Consider the following 15,017-nt stretch of genomic DNA (forward strand, 5'->3'; position numbering starts at 1 on the left):
TGGGATGGAACGAGCGAAACTCCATTTATTTTATTTTTAATTTATTTTTTTTCCCTCTCTCCTCTCCAGGAACAATCCCAGCTCCCTGATAACCCTACAGGACCGAATTCCCACGCAGGGAGTGAGAACTTCGGGGCAGAACACAATCCCAGACAATCCCAAAGGCGCCGAAATGGGATGGAACGAGCAAAACCCCATTTATTTTATTTTTATTTATATTTTTTTTTCCTCTCTCCTCTCCAGGAACAATCCCAGCGGCAGCTCTGCCCGGATAACCCGCCGGGTCCCCGGGAGCATCCGGCACGGCAGGAAGGAGCCCGGCAGGAGGAAATATTAAATCCTGGGATATAAACACCGCGCCGGGAGCTGCTCCACCCCAACACCACCCCCCTAAAAACCGCGATCCCCGCGGGGTGGGGCCGGCCAGAAGCGGGGCTGAGGATGGAGAAAAGCAGCTTCGCCATGGCCAAATTCGGTTTGGAGCACAAGGAGGCGATGCCCAAGCGCGACTGCGGTTTTTACCTCAAATACATTTTCCTTTTCACCTCGCTGATCCAATTTTTGATCATCCTGGGCTTGGTGCTGTTCATGGTGTACGGGAACGCGCAGGCGGGCACCGACACTCACCTGAGGCTGCTGGAGGAGCAGGTGCAGGGTCACTACGGCAGGATTGTCACCCTGAGCGCCGCCAACGCCAACCTGAGCCGAGCCCTCAACGCCACCCTCAAGGACAAGGACAAGCTGCAGGCGCTGGCGCTGAAGGTGCAGAGGGAGCTGGAGAAATGTAACAGCAGCCAGAATTCCAACAGCGGCCCGCAGGTGAATCCCCCGGGATTTTGGGAGGGGAAGGATAGTCCCAGGGGGAACAGAGAGATGGAATTCTCCCGAATTCCCATTGCAAGGTTGGGGCAGGACGCAATTCCAGGGCACCAAAATGGGATGGAAGGAATGGAATCCCAATTTTTTTACTCCCTCTCCACTTCAAAAATAACAATCCCAATGCCCTCATAACCCGGTGGGATCGATTTCCCTGGAATTCCCATTCCAAGTTTGGGAATTTTAGGGCAGAACACAATCCCAGACAATTCCAGGGGGGCCAAAATGGGATGGAAGGAATGGAATCCAATTTTTTACTTCCTCTCCACTCCAAAAATAACAATCCCAGTGCCCTGATAATCCAGCGGGATGGAATTCCCTGGAATTCCTATTTCGGGTTTTGGAATTTTAGGGCAGAACGCAATTCCAGGGGTGCGATGGGAACTAAAATGGGATGGAAGGAATGAAATCCCAATTTTTTTACTTCCTCTCCACTCCAAAAACAACAATCCCAGTACCCTGAAAACTCGACAGAATCGAATTCCCCGGAATTCCCATTGCAAGGTTGGGAATTTTAGGGCAGGACACAATTCCAGGGGTGCGACGGGCACCAAAATGGGATGGAAGGAATGAAATCCCAATTTATTTTCCCCCTCTCCACTCCAGGAACAACAATCCCAATGCCCTGATAACCCGGCGGGATGGAATTCTCTGGAATTCTCATTCCAAGGTTGGGAATTTTAGGGCAGGACACAATTCCAGAAAATTCCAGGGGTGTAACGGGCACCAAAATGGGATGGAAGGAATGGAATCCAATTTTTTACTTCCTCTCCACTCCAAAAATAACAATCCCAGCACCCCGACAACCCGACAGGATCGAATTGCCCGGAATTCCCATTTCGGGGCTGGGAATTTTAGGGCAGGAGACAATCCCAGACGATTCCAGGAGCGCCAAAATGGGATGGAAGGAATGAAATCCAAATTTTTTTACTTCCTCTCCACTCCAAAAACAATCCCAGTGCCCTGAAAACTCGACAGGAGCAAATTCCCTGGAATTCCCATTGCAAGGTTGGGAATTTTAGGGCAGGACACAATTCCAGGGGTGCGATGGGAACTAAAATGGGATGGAGGAAATGGAATCCCAATTTTTTTTCCCCTCTCCACTCCGAAAATAACAATCCCAGTGCCCTGATAACCCGACAGGGTCGAATTCCCTGGAATTCCTATTTCGGGGTTCGGAATTTTGGGGCAGGAGACAATTCCAGGGGTGCGACGGGCACCAAAACGGGATGGAAGGAATGGAATCCAAATTTTTTTCCCCTCTCCACTCCGAAAATAACAATCCCAGTGCCCTGATAACCCGACAGGATCAAATTCCCTGGAATTCTCATTCCGGGAATTTTAGGGCAGGAGACAGTTCCAGACAATTCCAGGGGCGCCAAAATGGGATGGAGGGAATGAAACCCAAACTTTTTACTCCCTCTCCACTCCAAAAACAACAATCCCAGCACCCTGATAACCAGGCGGGATCGAATTCCCTGGAATTCCCATTTCGGGGCTGGGAATTTTAGGGCAGGAGACAATCCCAGACGATTCCAGGAGCGCCAAAATGGGATGGAAGGAATGAAATCCCAATTTAATTATATTTTTTTTACCCCCTCTCCACTCCAGAACAATCCCAGCACCCTGACAACCCCGCGGGATGGAATTCCCTGGAATTCCCATCCCGGGCTGGGAATTTCGGGTGTCGCCGCCTCGTCCCCTCGGGTTGGGGTGGCGAGGGGAGAAGGGCGAGTTTTGTGATTTCGGGGTTTTCTTCCTCATCTTCTTCCTCCTCATCTTCCTCCTTTTGCACCCGGAGCTCTCCAGAGCCCATCAGGAGATGCCGGGGGGAGTTTTTGGGGTGTTCTGAGCCCTTTTCTCCTCTTCCTCCTCTTTCTCCTCCACTCCAACCCCCGGTGCCTCGTGCTCGAGCTGGTTTTGGGATGTTTTGACCCCTCTCCTTCTCCTCTTCCTCCTCTTCCTCCTCCTCCTCTTCCTCATCCCCGGGGCTCTCTGCAGCCTGTGGGCACCGGGATGATGCCGGGGGGAGTTTTTGGGGTGTTTTCTCCTCTTCCTCCTCCTCTCGAACCCCCGGCGCCTCGTGCTCGAGCTGTTTTTGGGGTGTTCTCACCCTTCTCCTCCTCCTCCTCTTCCTCCTGCTCCTCCTCCCTCTCCTCCTCATCCTCCCTTGTCCTTGGAGCTCTCCCAGAGCCCATCAGGGGATGCCGGGGGGAGTTTTTGGGGTGTTCTGACCCCTCTCCTCCTCCTCCTCCTCCTCTTCCTCCTCCTCCTCCTCCTTTTCCTCATCCCCGGGGCTCTCTGCAGCCTGTGGGCACCGGGATGATGCCGGGGGGAGTTTTTGGGGTGTTTTCTCCTCTTCCTCCTCCTCTCGAACTCCCGGCGCCTCGTGCTCGAGCTGTTTTTGGGGTGTTCCGACCTCTCTCCTCCTCCTCTTCCTCCTCGTTTTTCCTCTCCTCCTCTTCCTCCCCATCTCCTGGAGCTCTCCCGCCGCTCCTGAGCTGGTACCGGGGGTGTTTTTGGGGTGTGGTTTTGGTGTTTTTGGGGTGTTGTTCTGGGTGTTTTTGGGGTGTTCCGACCCCTCTCCTCCTCCTCCGCCTCTCTCTGTCACCTCTGGGGACCGCGATGATGCCGGGGGTGTTTTTGGGGTGTTGTTCTGGGTGTTTTTGGGGTCTTGTTTTGGGTGTTTTTGGGGTGTTGTTCTGGGTGTTTTTGGGGTGTTGTTTTGGGTGTTTTTGGGGTGTTGTTCTGGGTGGTTTTGGAGTGTTGTTTTGGGTGTTTTTGGGGTGTTGTTCTGGTGGTTTTGGGGTGTCCCGACCCCTCTCCTCCTCCTCCACCTCTCTGTCACCTCTGGGGACCGCGATGATGCCGGGGGTGGTTTTGGGGTGTAGTTCTGGATGTTTTTGGGGTGTAGTTCTGGATGTTTTTGGGGTGTTGTTTTGGGTGTTTTTGGGGTGTTGTTCTGGATGTTTTTGGGGTGTAGTTCTGGATGTTTTTGGGGTGTTGTTTTGGGTGTTTTTGGGGTGTTGTTCTGGGCGTTTTTGGGGTGTTGTTTTGGGTGTTTTTGGGGTGTTGTTTTGGGTGTTTTTGGGGTGTTGTTTTGGGTGTTTTTGGGGTGTTGTTCTGGTGTTTTTGGGTGTTGTTTTGGTTTTTTTGGGGGTGTTCCGACCCCTCTCCTCCTCCTCTGCCTCTCTCCGTCACCTCTGGGGACCACGATGATGCCGGGGGTGGTTTTGGGGTGTAGTTCTGGATGTTTTTGGGGTGTTGTTTTGGGTGTTTTTGGGGTGTTGTTCTGGATGTTTTTGGGGTGTAGTTCTGGATGTTTTTGGGGTGTTGTTTTGGGTGTTTTTTGGGGTGTTGTTTTGGGTGTTTTTGGGGTGTTGTTTTGGGCGTTTTTGGGGTGTTGTTTTGGGTGTTTTTGGGGTGTTGTTTTGGGTGTTTTTGGGGTGTTGTTTTGGGTGGTTTTGGGGTGTTGTTCTGGGTGTTTTTGGGTGTTGTTTTGGTTTTTTTGGGGGTGTTCCGACCCCTCTCCTCCTCCTCCGCCTCTCTGTCACCTCTGGGGACCGCGATGATGCCGGGGGTGGTTTTGGGGTGTTGTTTTGGGTGTTTTTGGGGTGTTGTTTTGGGTGTTTTTGGGGTGTTGTTCTGGTGTTTTGGGGGTGTTGTTCTGGTGTTTTTGGGGTGTTCAGACCCCTCTCCTCCCCCCGCCCAGCTGCAGGAGCTCGTGTACCACCAGGTGATGCTGGCCCAGTGCCACATGCTCACCGCCGTCATCAACACCTCCTGCAACGGTAAGGGACCCCCCACCCCAAAAAAACCACCCTGGGGACCCCCTGCCCACCCTCCTGGGAACCCCAGAACCCCCTGAGGACCCTCAGAACCCCCTGAGGACCCCCAATATCCCCTCCCCACCCTCCTGGGAACCCCAGAACCCCCTGAGGACCCCCAAAATCCCCTAAGGACCCCAAATATCCCCTGAGGATCCCCAAAATCCCCTGAGGACCCTCAGAATCCCCTCCCCATCCTCCTGGGAACCCCAGAACCCCCTGAGAACCCCCAGAATCCCTTAAGGACCCCCAGAATCACCTGAGGACCCCCAATATCCCCTCTCCACACTCCTGGGAACCCCAGAACCCCCTGAGAACCCCCAGAATCCCTTAAGGACCCCCAGAATCACCTGAGGACCCCCAATATCCCCTCCCCACACTCCTGAGAACCCCAGAATCCCCTGAGAACCCCCAGAATCCCTTAAGGACCCCCAGAATCACCTGAGGACCCCCAGAATCCCCTTCCCACTCAATTGGGACACCCAGAACCCCCTGAGGACCCCAAAAATCCCCTCTCCACCGTCCTGGGACACCCAGAACCCTCTGGGGACCCCCAGAATTCCTTCCCCACCCTCTGACTACCCCAGGCACCACTTTCCCACCCTCCTGGGGACCCCCAACACTCCCTTCTCACCCTTTGGGGACCCCCAGCACCCCCTGAAGACCCTCAGAGCCCCCTCCCCGCCCTTTGGAGACCCCCAAACTCTTCCTTCCCACACTTTGGAGATTCCCTGCACCCCTTGGAGACCCCCAGAACCCCCTCCCCACCCTTTGGAGATTCCAAACTCTCCCTTCCCACACTTTGGAGACCCCAAACTCTCCCTTTCCACCATCCTGGGGACCCCCAGCACCCCCTGAAGACCCTCAGAACCCCCTCCCCGCCCTTCGGAGACCCCAAACTCTCCCTCCCCGCCCTTTAGAGCCCCTCAACTCTCCCTCCCCACCCACCTGGGCACCCCCAGCACCCCCAAAATGACCCATCCCAGGCAGAGCCATCACCCCAAACACTCTGGGGGAAGACCCGGGGGGGGATCCCAAATCCCCCAAACCTTGTCCCCCACAAGCCGACAAGCTGGAGCTGCAGCGACAACTACACGAGGCCACCTCATCCAAAAAAACCCTGGAGGGGAACAACCAGCAGAGCCGAGCCGAGCTGGCCAAAGCCACCCAGGAGAGGGACAGGTGCCAGCAGGACCTGAAAAGCGCCACCACCGAGGGCGACCTGAGCAGGGTGGAGCTGGAGGTGCAGAAACACAAGTGCAGCTCGCTCCAGAGCGACCTGAAGGAGAAACTCCCGCGGATTTCGGAGCTGGTGAGGCAGTTCCAGTGCAAGGACGCCGAGAAGGAGCTGGAGCAGATCCGGGGCCGGGTGGAGAATCTGTTCCGGCAGCAGCAGGAGCGCGACTCGCAGTTCGTCTGGAAGGGGAGCTGCGAGCTGAGCGTGCGGCAGTGCCGGCTGAACTGCTCCCGGGAGATGCAGGAGCAGGAGAGGAGGGCGCAGGGAGCGGAGCAGCGCCAGAGGGAGGCGGCGGAGGAGAGGAGGAGGATGGAGGCGCAGAGGGAGAAGGAGAGGAAGGAGCTGGAGGAGAAGAGGAAGGCGGCGGTGGCGCAGGGGGAGGCGCTGAGGGAGCAGCTGGTGGCGTGTATGGCCAAGGTGGGGACGCGGGGATATGGGGATATGGGGACATGGGGACACGGGGTACTGGGGACATGGGGAGATTGGGGATATGGGGATATGGGGACACGGGGTACTGGGGACATGGGGAGATTGGGGATATGGGGATATGGGGACACGGGGTACTGGGGACATGGGGATTTGGGGACACGGGGTACTGGGGACATGGGGACATGAGGATTTGGGGACACGGGTGGTGGCACAGGCGGAGGCGCTGAGGGAGCACCTGGTGGCGTGTATGGCCAAGGTGGGGACGCGGGGACACGGGGACGTGGGGACACGGGGACACGGGGTGTTGGGGACATGGGGATATGGGGACACGGGGACATGGGGACACAGGGGATATGGGGACATGGGGACACGGGGATTTGGGGACACGGGGGATATGGGGATATGGGGACACGGGATATTGGGGACATGGGGACATGGGGATTTGGGGACACGGGTTGTGGCACAGGCGGAGGCGCTGAGGGAGCAGCTGGTGGCGTGTATGGCCAAGGTGGGGACGCGGGGACATGGGGACACGGGGACATGGGGTATTGGGATATGGGGACATGGGGACACGGGGACATTGGGGATATGGGGACACGGGGTACTGGGGACATGGGGATATGGGGACACGGGGACATGGGGACACAGGGGACATGGGGACACGGGGACATGGGGACACGGGGACATGGGGACACGGGGTACTGGGGACATGGGAACACTGGGGATATGGGGACACGGGGTATTGGGGACATGGGGACATGGGGATTTGGGGACACGGGTGGTGGTGCAGGCGCTGAGGGAGCAGCTGGTGGCGTGTATGGCCAAGGTGGGGACACGGGGACATGGGGACACGGGGACATGGGGACAGAGGGACATGGGAACATGGGGACACGGGGACATGGAGACATGGGGACATGAGGACATGGGGCATTGGGGACACAAGGACATGGGGATTTGGGGACACGGGGGCACGGGGACATGGGGACATGGGGGACATGGGGACATGGGGACATGGGGACACGGGGATATGGGGAGTTGGGGAATTGGGGAACTGGGGCATTGGGGCAGTGAGGACATGGGGTCATGGGGAACTGCAGTCATGGGGAGTTGGGAACACGGGGAACTGGGGACACTGGGGACACGGGGACATGGGGATACCCCCGAGCAGCGTCACGGTGCCACCCTGAGCAGTGTCACCCCTCACTGGTGCCACCCTGAGCAGTGTCATGGTGTCACCCTGGGCAGTGCCACAGTGCCACCCTGAGCAGTGTCACGGTGCCACCCTGCCCAGTGTCCCCGCTCCCTGGTGCCACCCTGAGCCGTGTCCCCGCTCCTTGGTGCCACCCTGAGCCGTGTCCCCGCTCCCTGGTGCCACCCTGAGCAGTGTCACCCTGAGCAGTGCCACCCTGAGCCGTGTCCCCGCCCCGCAGGTGTCCCCCCTGGCGCTGCCACCCTCCCGGGTGCCGCTCGGCCGCTCCGGCTCCTTCCCCGCTCCCGGCCCCTACATGGAGCTGCTGGGGAACCCGGCCACGCTGGGCACCCTGGGTGAGTCCTGCGGGGACACTGGGGACACTGGGGACACCGGGTCACCCTGCTGGCCGTCCCGTTATCCCATCCCATTATCCCATGGATCCCAATTCCCATCAATCCCATCCCAATCCCACTGATCCCATTCAATCCCATGGATCCCACCCCAATGCCAATCTCCATCAATCCCTGTATCCCATCCCATCCCGATCCAAATCCCATAAATCCCATGGATCCCATCCTCATCACATGGATCCCATCCCAATTCCAATCCCAATGCCATTGAACCCATTCCAATTCCATCCCATAAATCCCATGGATCCCACTCCCAATGCCATTGATCCCATCCAATCCCATGGATCCATCCAGTCCCATGGATCCCAATCCCATCCCAATTCCAAACCCAATCCCATGGATCCCTTCCCATAAATCCCATGAATCCCAATCCCATCCCAACCCCAACCTCAATCCCATCCCATCCCAATCCCATTGATCCCATCCAATCCCATGGATCCCAACCCCATCCCAATTCCAACCCCAATCCCATGGATCCCAATCCAATCCCAGTCCCATGGATCCCATCCCAATCCCAACCCCATGGATCTCATCCCATAAATCCCATCGATCCAAATCCGATAAATCCCACGGATCCCAATCCAACCCCATGGATCCCATGTATCCCATCCCATAAATCCCATTGATCCCAATCCCATAAATCCCATGGATCTCAATTCCAATCCCATAGATCCCAGTCCCATCCCAATTCCAACCCAAATCCCATGGATCCCAATCCAATCCCAATCCCATGGATCCCATCCCATAAATCCCAGTGGATCCCATCCCAATCCCAACCCCATGGATCTCATCCCATAAATCCCATGGATCCCAATCCCATAAATCCCATGGATCTCAATTCCAATCCCATAGATCCCAGTCCCATCCCAATTCCAACCCAAATCCCATGGATCCCAATCCAATCCCAATCCAATCCCAATCCCATGGATCTCATCCCATAAATCCCATTGATCCCAATCCCATAAATCCCACGGATCCCATCCCAATCCCATAAATCCCATGGATCTAAACCCCATAAATCCCACGGATCCCATCCCAATCCCATAAATCCCATAAATCCCATGGATCTAAATCCCATAAATCCCACGGATCCCATCCCAATCCCATAAATCCCATAAATCCCATGGATCTAAATCCCATAAATCCCACGGATCCCATCCCAATCCCATAAATCCCATAAATCCCATGGATCTAAACCCCATAAATCCCACGGATCCCATCCCAATCCCATAAATCCCATAAATCCCATGGATCCCATCCCATAAATCCCACGGATCCCATCCCAATCCCATAAATCCCATGGATCCCACGGATCCCATCCCATCCCAACCCCTCCAGGAAGGAAGAACCTGGAGGACGTCCAGCGGATGCTGCAGATGGTGGAGCAGTACATGAAGAGCTCCAGGTGAGGGACAGGGACACAGGGACACAGGGACACGGGTGACATGGGTGACAGAGATCACACAGGTGACACAGGTGACACAGGTGACAAAGGTGACAGAGATCACACAGGTGACACAGGTGACAGGTGACCCAGGTGACACTGAGGTGACACGGAGGTGAAACAGGTGACAGGTGACAGAGATCACACAGGTGACACAGGTGACACTGAGGTGACACTGGGGTGACAGAGGTGACACAGGTGACACCGGTGACACCGGTGACACCAGTGACACAGTGAGACAGGTGGCACAGGTGACACACATGACAGGTGACAGAGGTGACAAAGGTGATAGCGGTGACACAGATGACACAGGTGACACACAGGTGACAGGTGACACAGGTGATACTGAGGTGACACAGGTGACAGGTGAACCAGGTGACCCAGGTGACAGGTGACACAGGTGACACTGAGGTGACACTGGGGTAACACAGGTAACAGGTGACCCAGGTGACACAGATGTCAGGTGACAGGTGACCCAGGTGACAGGTGACACACAGGTGACACGTGACACAGGTGACACAGATGTCAGGTGACACTGAGGTAACACAGGTGACCCAGGTGACAGGTGTCCCAGGTGACAGGTGTGACAGGTGACAGGTGACACACAGATGACACAGGTGACACAGATGTCAGGTGACAGGTGCCCCAGGTGACAGGTGCCCCAGGTGACAGGTGTGACAGGTGACCCAGGTGACAGTGACCCAGGTGACAGGTGACAGGTGACAGGTGTCCCCGCTGTCCCCGCCCCTCCCCGCTCGGGCCGTGCGCTCAGCCCCGCCCTTTCCCCACAGCGGATAACGCCGGGACCGGAACGGCCGGAGCTGCGGCGGCACGGATGGCACCGTGTCCCTGTCCCCGTCCTGTCCCTGTCCCCGTCCTGTCCCCTGTCCCCTGTCCCTGTCCCCTGTTCCTGTCCTGTCCCTGTCCCCTGTCCCCTGTCCCTCCCTGTCCCCTGTCCTGTCCCTGTCCTGTCCCTGTCCCCTGTCTCCTTGTCTCCATGTCCCTGTCCCCTGTCCCATCCCTGTCCCTGTCCCCTGTCCCTGTCCCCGTCCCTGTCCCCTGTCCTGTCCCTTCCTGTCCCCTGTCCCCCGTCCCTGTCCCTGTCCCCGTCCCCAGCGCATGTAACCCCCCCAAGAGCCAGCCCCGGATCTGGGCACAACTCGCTGCTGGTGTGTGTGGAAATCCTTGGGAAAATGGGATTGGGGGAGTGGGAATTCCAGCCTGGAGCGGCACAGAGGGGTGGGAAACACCTGGGGACAAGGGACAGGGGTGGCCTTGTCACCAAAGGATCAGGGATGGGGACAGGGGTGGCCTTGTCCCCTGGTCCTGAATTTGGGGACAATTTGTTGATCACATGGATGCAAATCCTTGGAAAAATGGGATTGGGGGGTGGGAATTCCAGCCTGGAGCGGCACGGGGGGGGGTGAGAAACACTTGGGGACAAGGGACAGGGGTGGCCTTGTCCCCTGGTCCTGAATTTGGGGACAATTCATGTGGATGGAAATCCATGGAAAAATCGGGATTTGGGGAGTGGGAATTCCAGCCTGGATCGGCACAGAAGGGTGGGAAACACCTGAGGGTGTCCTTGTCCCCAAAGGATGGGACTGTCCTTGTCCCCTGGTCCCCTGCAGTGGGGAAGGGATTTATTCCCTGCATTTATTCCAGGATTTATTCCAAGAATTTATTCCCAGGATTCATTCCCAGGGATTTTTTCCTGGATTTATTCCCAGGATTTATTCCCAGGATTTATTCCCAGAGATTTATTCCAAGAATTTATTCCCAGGATTCATTCCCAGGGATTTTTTCCTGGATTTATTCCCAGGGATTTTTTTCCAGGATTTATTCCCTGCAGAGATTTATTCCAAGAATTTATTCCCAGAATTTATTCCTGGTATATATTTCTGGAATTTATTCCCGGAATTTATTCCCAGGTATTTTTCTCCCAGGATTTATTCCTTGCATTTATTCCCAGAGATTTATTCCAAGAATTTATTCCCAGGATTCATTCCCAGGGATTTTTATCCTGGATTAATTCCCAGAGATTTCCCCCAGGATTTATTCCCTGCATTTATTCCCAGAGATTTATTCCAAGAATTTATTCCCAGAATTTATTCCTGGTATTTATTTCTGGAATTTATTCCCAGGTATTTTTCTCCCAGGATTTATTCCCTGCATTTATTCCCAGAGATTTATTCCAAGAATTTATTCCCAGGATTCATTCCCAGGAATTTTTTCCTGGATTTATTCTCAGGGATTTTTTCCAGGATTTATTCCCTGCAGAGATTTATTCCAAGAATTTATTCCCAGGATTCATTCCCAGGGATTTTTTCCTGGATTTATTCCCAGGATTTATTCCCAGAGATTTATTCCAAGAATTTATTCCCAGGATTCATTCCCAGGGATTTTCATCCTGGATTTATTCCCAGGGATTTCCCCCAGGATTTATTCCCAGAGATTTATTCCAAGAATTTATTCCCAGAATTTATTCCTGGTATTTATTTCTGGAATTTATTCCCAGGTATTTTTCTCCCAGGATTTATTCCCTGCATTTATTCCCAGAGATTTATTCCAAGAATTTATTCCCAGGATTCATTCCCAGGGATTTTTATCCTGGATTTATTCCCAGGGATTTTTTTCCAGGATTTATTCCCTGCAGAGATTTATTCCAATAATTTATTCCCAGAATTTATTCCTGGTATTTATTTCTGGAATTTATTCCCAGGTGTTTTTCTCCCAGGATTTATTCCCTGCATTTATTCCCAGAGATTTATTCCAAGAATTTATTCCCAGGATTCATTCCCAGGGATTTTTTCCTGGATTTATTCCCAGGGATTTTTTTCCAGGATTTATTCCCAGAATTTATTCCTGGGTTTTTTTTTTCCAGGATTTATTCCCAGTACTTATCACCAGGGATTTATTCCCAGGATTTATTCCTAGTATTTATTCCCTGGATTTATTCCTAGGATTTCCTCCCAGGATTTATTTAAAAGATTTATTCCTGGGATTTATTCCCAGGATTTATTCCTGGGATTTTTTCCAGGATTTTTTTTTCCTGGATTTACTCCCAGGATTTATTCTCAGAATTTATTCCCGGGATTTATTCCCAAAATTTATTAATTCCCAGGATTTATTCCCAGGATTTCCCCACCAGGATTTATTCCCAGGCATTTTTCCCTGGGATTTATTCCCAGGATTTCTTCCCGGTATTTATTCCCAGGATTTATTCCTGGGAATTTTTCCCAAGGATTTTTTTTTCCAGGATTTATTCCCGGGTTTTTTTCATTCCCAGGATTTTCCCCCAGGATTTATCCCCAGGATTTATTCCCAGGATTTATTAATTCCTAGGATTTATTCCCGGGATTTATTCTCAGGATTTATTCATTCTCAGAATTTATTCCCGGGATTTTTTTTTTTTTTTATTCCCAGAATTTATTCCCGGGATTTTTTTTTTTTATTCCCAGAATTTATTCCCGGGATTTTTTTATTTTATTCCCAGAATTTATTCCCGGAATTTTTTTTTTATTCCCAGAATTTATTCCCGGGATTTTTTTATTTTATTCCCAGAATTTATTCCCGGGATTTTTTTATTTATTCCCCAATGTCCCCAAACCGAGGGTGGCGCTGCCACCGCGTCCCCTCCCCCCGCTCCTTCCTGCCCGGGAGGTGACAAAAAAAAACAAAAAAAAAACAAAAAGTGACAAAAAAAGTGACAAAAAAAGTGACAAACGGTCTCAGGATTTTCTGGATATTTTTTTGGGTTTTTTTTCGGACATTTTTTGGGTTTTTTTTTTTCTGTGACTTGTTTTTTCTGGCCATTTTTGGGTTATTTTTCTGGATATATTTTATTTTTCTGGATATTTTTGGGGGGTTTTTTCTGCATATTTTTGGGTTTTTTCTGGGCCTTTTTGGGGGTTTTTATCTGAGACTTTTTGGGTTTTATTCTGGACATTTTTTGGGGTTTTCTGGACATTTTTGGGGGTTTTTTTCTGGATTTTTTTTTTTTTTTTTTTCCTGGACATTTTTGGGGGTTTTTTCCTGGATATTTTTTGGTTTTTTTCAGGACCTTTTGGGTGTTTTTTTCTGTGACTTTTTGGGTCTTTTTTCTGGACATTTGGGGTTTTTTTTCTGGACATTTTGGGTTTTTTCTGGATATTTTTTGGTTTTTTCTGGGCCTTTTTGGGGTTTTTTTCTGTGACTTTTTGGGTTTTCTCTGGATATTTTTGGGGGTTTTTTTCTGGACATTTTGGGTTTTTTTCTGGGTCTATTTGTTGAGGTTTTTTTTTTTTTCTGTGACTTTTTGTTTTTTTCTGGATATTTTTTGTTTTTCTGGACATTTTTGGGTTTTTTCTCGGCCTTTTTGGGTTTGTCTTTTTTTTCTGTGACTTTTTGGGTTTTTTCTGGGCCTTTTCGGGGTTTTTTTTTCTGTGTCTTTTTGTTTTTTGTCTGGATATTTTTGGGGTTTTTTTCTCGATATTTTTGGGTTTTTTTCTGGAAATTTTTGAGGTTTTTTTCTGGACAATTTTTGGGTTTTTTTTGTGTGGTTTTTTTTTTTGGTTTTTTTTTTTCCCCGTGACTTTTTGTGGTTTTTTTCTGACATTTTTCGGGGTTTTTTTCTGGACATTTTTGGGGGTTTTTTTCTGGACATTTTTGTTTGTTTGTTTTTTTCTGGATATTTTTGGGTTTTTTCTGGGTGTTTTTGGGGGTTTTTATCTGTGACTTTTTGGGTTTTTTTCTGGACATTTTGAGGTTTTTTTCTGGACATTTTTGGGGTTTCTCCTGGACATTTTTGGTTTTTTTTTTCTGGACATTTTTGGGTTTTTTTTCTGGATATTTTTGGGGTTTTTTTTCTGGACATTTTTGGTTTTTTTCTGGGCCTTTTTGGGGGTTTTTATCTGTGACTTTTTGGGTTTTATTCTGGACATTTTTGGGGGTTTTTCTGGACATTTTTGGGTTTTTTTCTGGACCTTTTGGGGTTTTTTTTCTGTGTCTTTTTGGTTTTTTTTCTGGACATTTTTGGGAATTTTTTTCTGGACATTTTTGGTTTTTTCCCTGGACTTTTTTTTTTTTCTGGACCTTTTGGGGTTTTTTTTCCTGTGTCTTTTTGGGGTTTTTCTGGACATTTCTGGGTTTTTTTTCTGGACTTTTTTTTTTTTTTCCTGGGAATTTTTGGGTGTTTTTCTGGACTTTTTGGGGTTTTTTATCTGCGTCTTTTTGGTTTTTTTTCTGGACATTTTTGCGTTTTTTTCTTGACCTTTTTTTTTTTTCCTGGATATTTTTTGGATATTTTTTTTCTGGCCCTTTTAAGGATTTTTTTTTTCCATGAACTTTTTCTTCATTATTTTTTTCTAGACCTTTTTAGGCTTTTTTCTGGACCTTTTTGTTTGCCTGTTTTTTTTTTTGGTTTTTTTTTTTTTTTTTGTTTCCTGAACCTTTTCTATGTTTATTTCTGAACCTTTTTAAGATTATTTTTCCCCCTTAACTTTTTCTTCGTTATTTTTTTCTAGACCTTTTTATGCTTTTTTCCGGCCCTTTTTTTTTTATTTTATTATTATTATTTTATTTTTTTTTTTAATTCAGGGACCTCCCAGAGTTTCTGACCCTT

The 15,017-nt window shown here is 50.8% G+C and overlaps 1 protein-coding gene across 1 annotated transcript; it reads left to right on the top strand.

Moving 5' to 3' along the window:
* Positions 1–289: 289 nt before the first annotated feature.
* Positions 290–10,581, top strand: PLVAP (plasmalemma vesicle associated protein). Its single transcript, XM_056512383.1, has 6 exons — positions 290–819; positions 4,589–4,667; positions 5,768–6,357; positions 7,800–7,914; positions 9,310–9,376; positions 10,207–10,581. The coding sequence occupies exons 1-6, from the start codon at positions 442–444 to the stop codon at positions 10,211–10,213; spliced, it is 1,236 nt and encodes a 411-aa protein (XP_056368358.1). The 5' UTR covers positions 290–441; the 3' UTR covers positions 10,214–10,581.
* Positions 10,582–15,017: the final 4,436 nt, after the last annotated feature.

Source organism: Oenanthe melanoleuca, chromosome 28, assembly GCF_029582105.1.
Source record: "Oenanthe melanoleuca isolate GR-GAL-2019-014 chromosome 28, OMel1.0, whole genome shotgun sequence".
In the NCBI taxonomy this organism is placed as follows: domain Eukaryota; kingdom Metazoa; phylum Chordata; class Aves; order Passeriformes; family Muscicapidae; genus Oenanthe; species Oenanthe melanoleuca.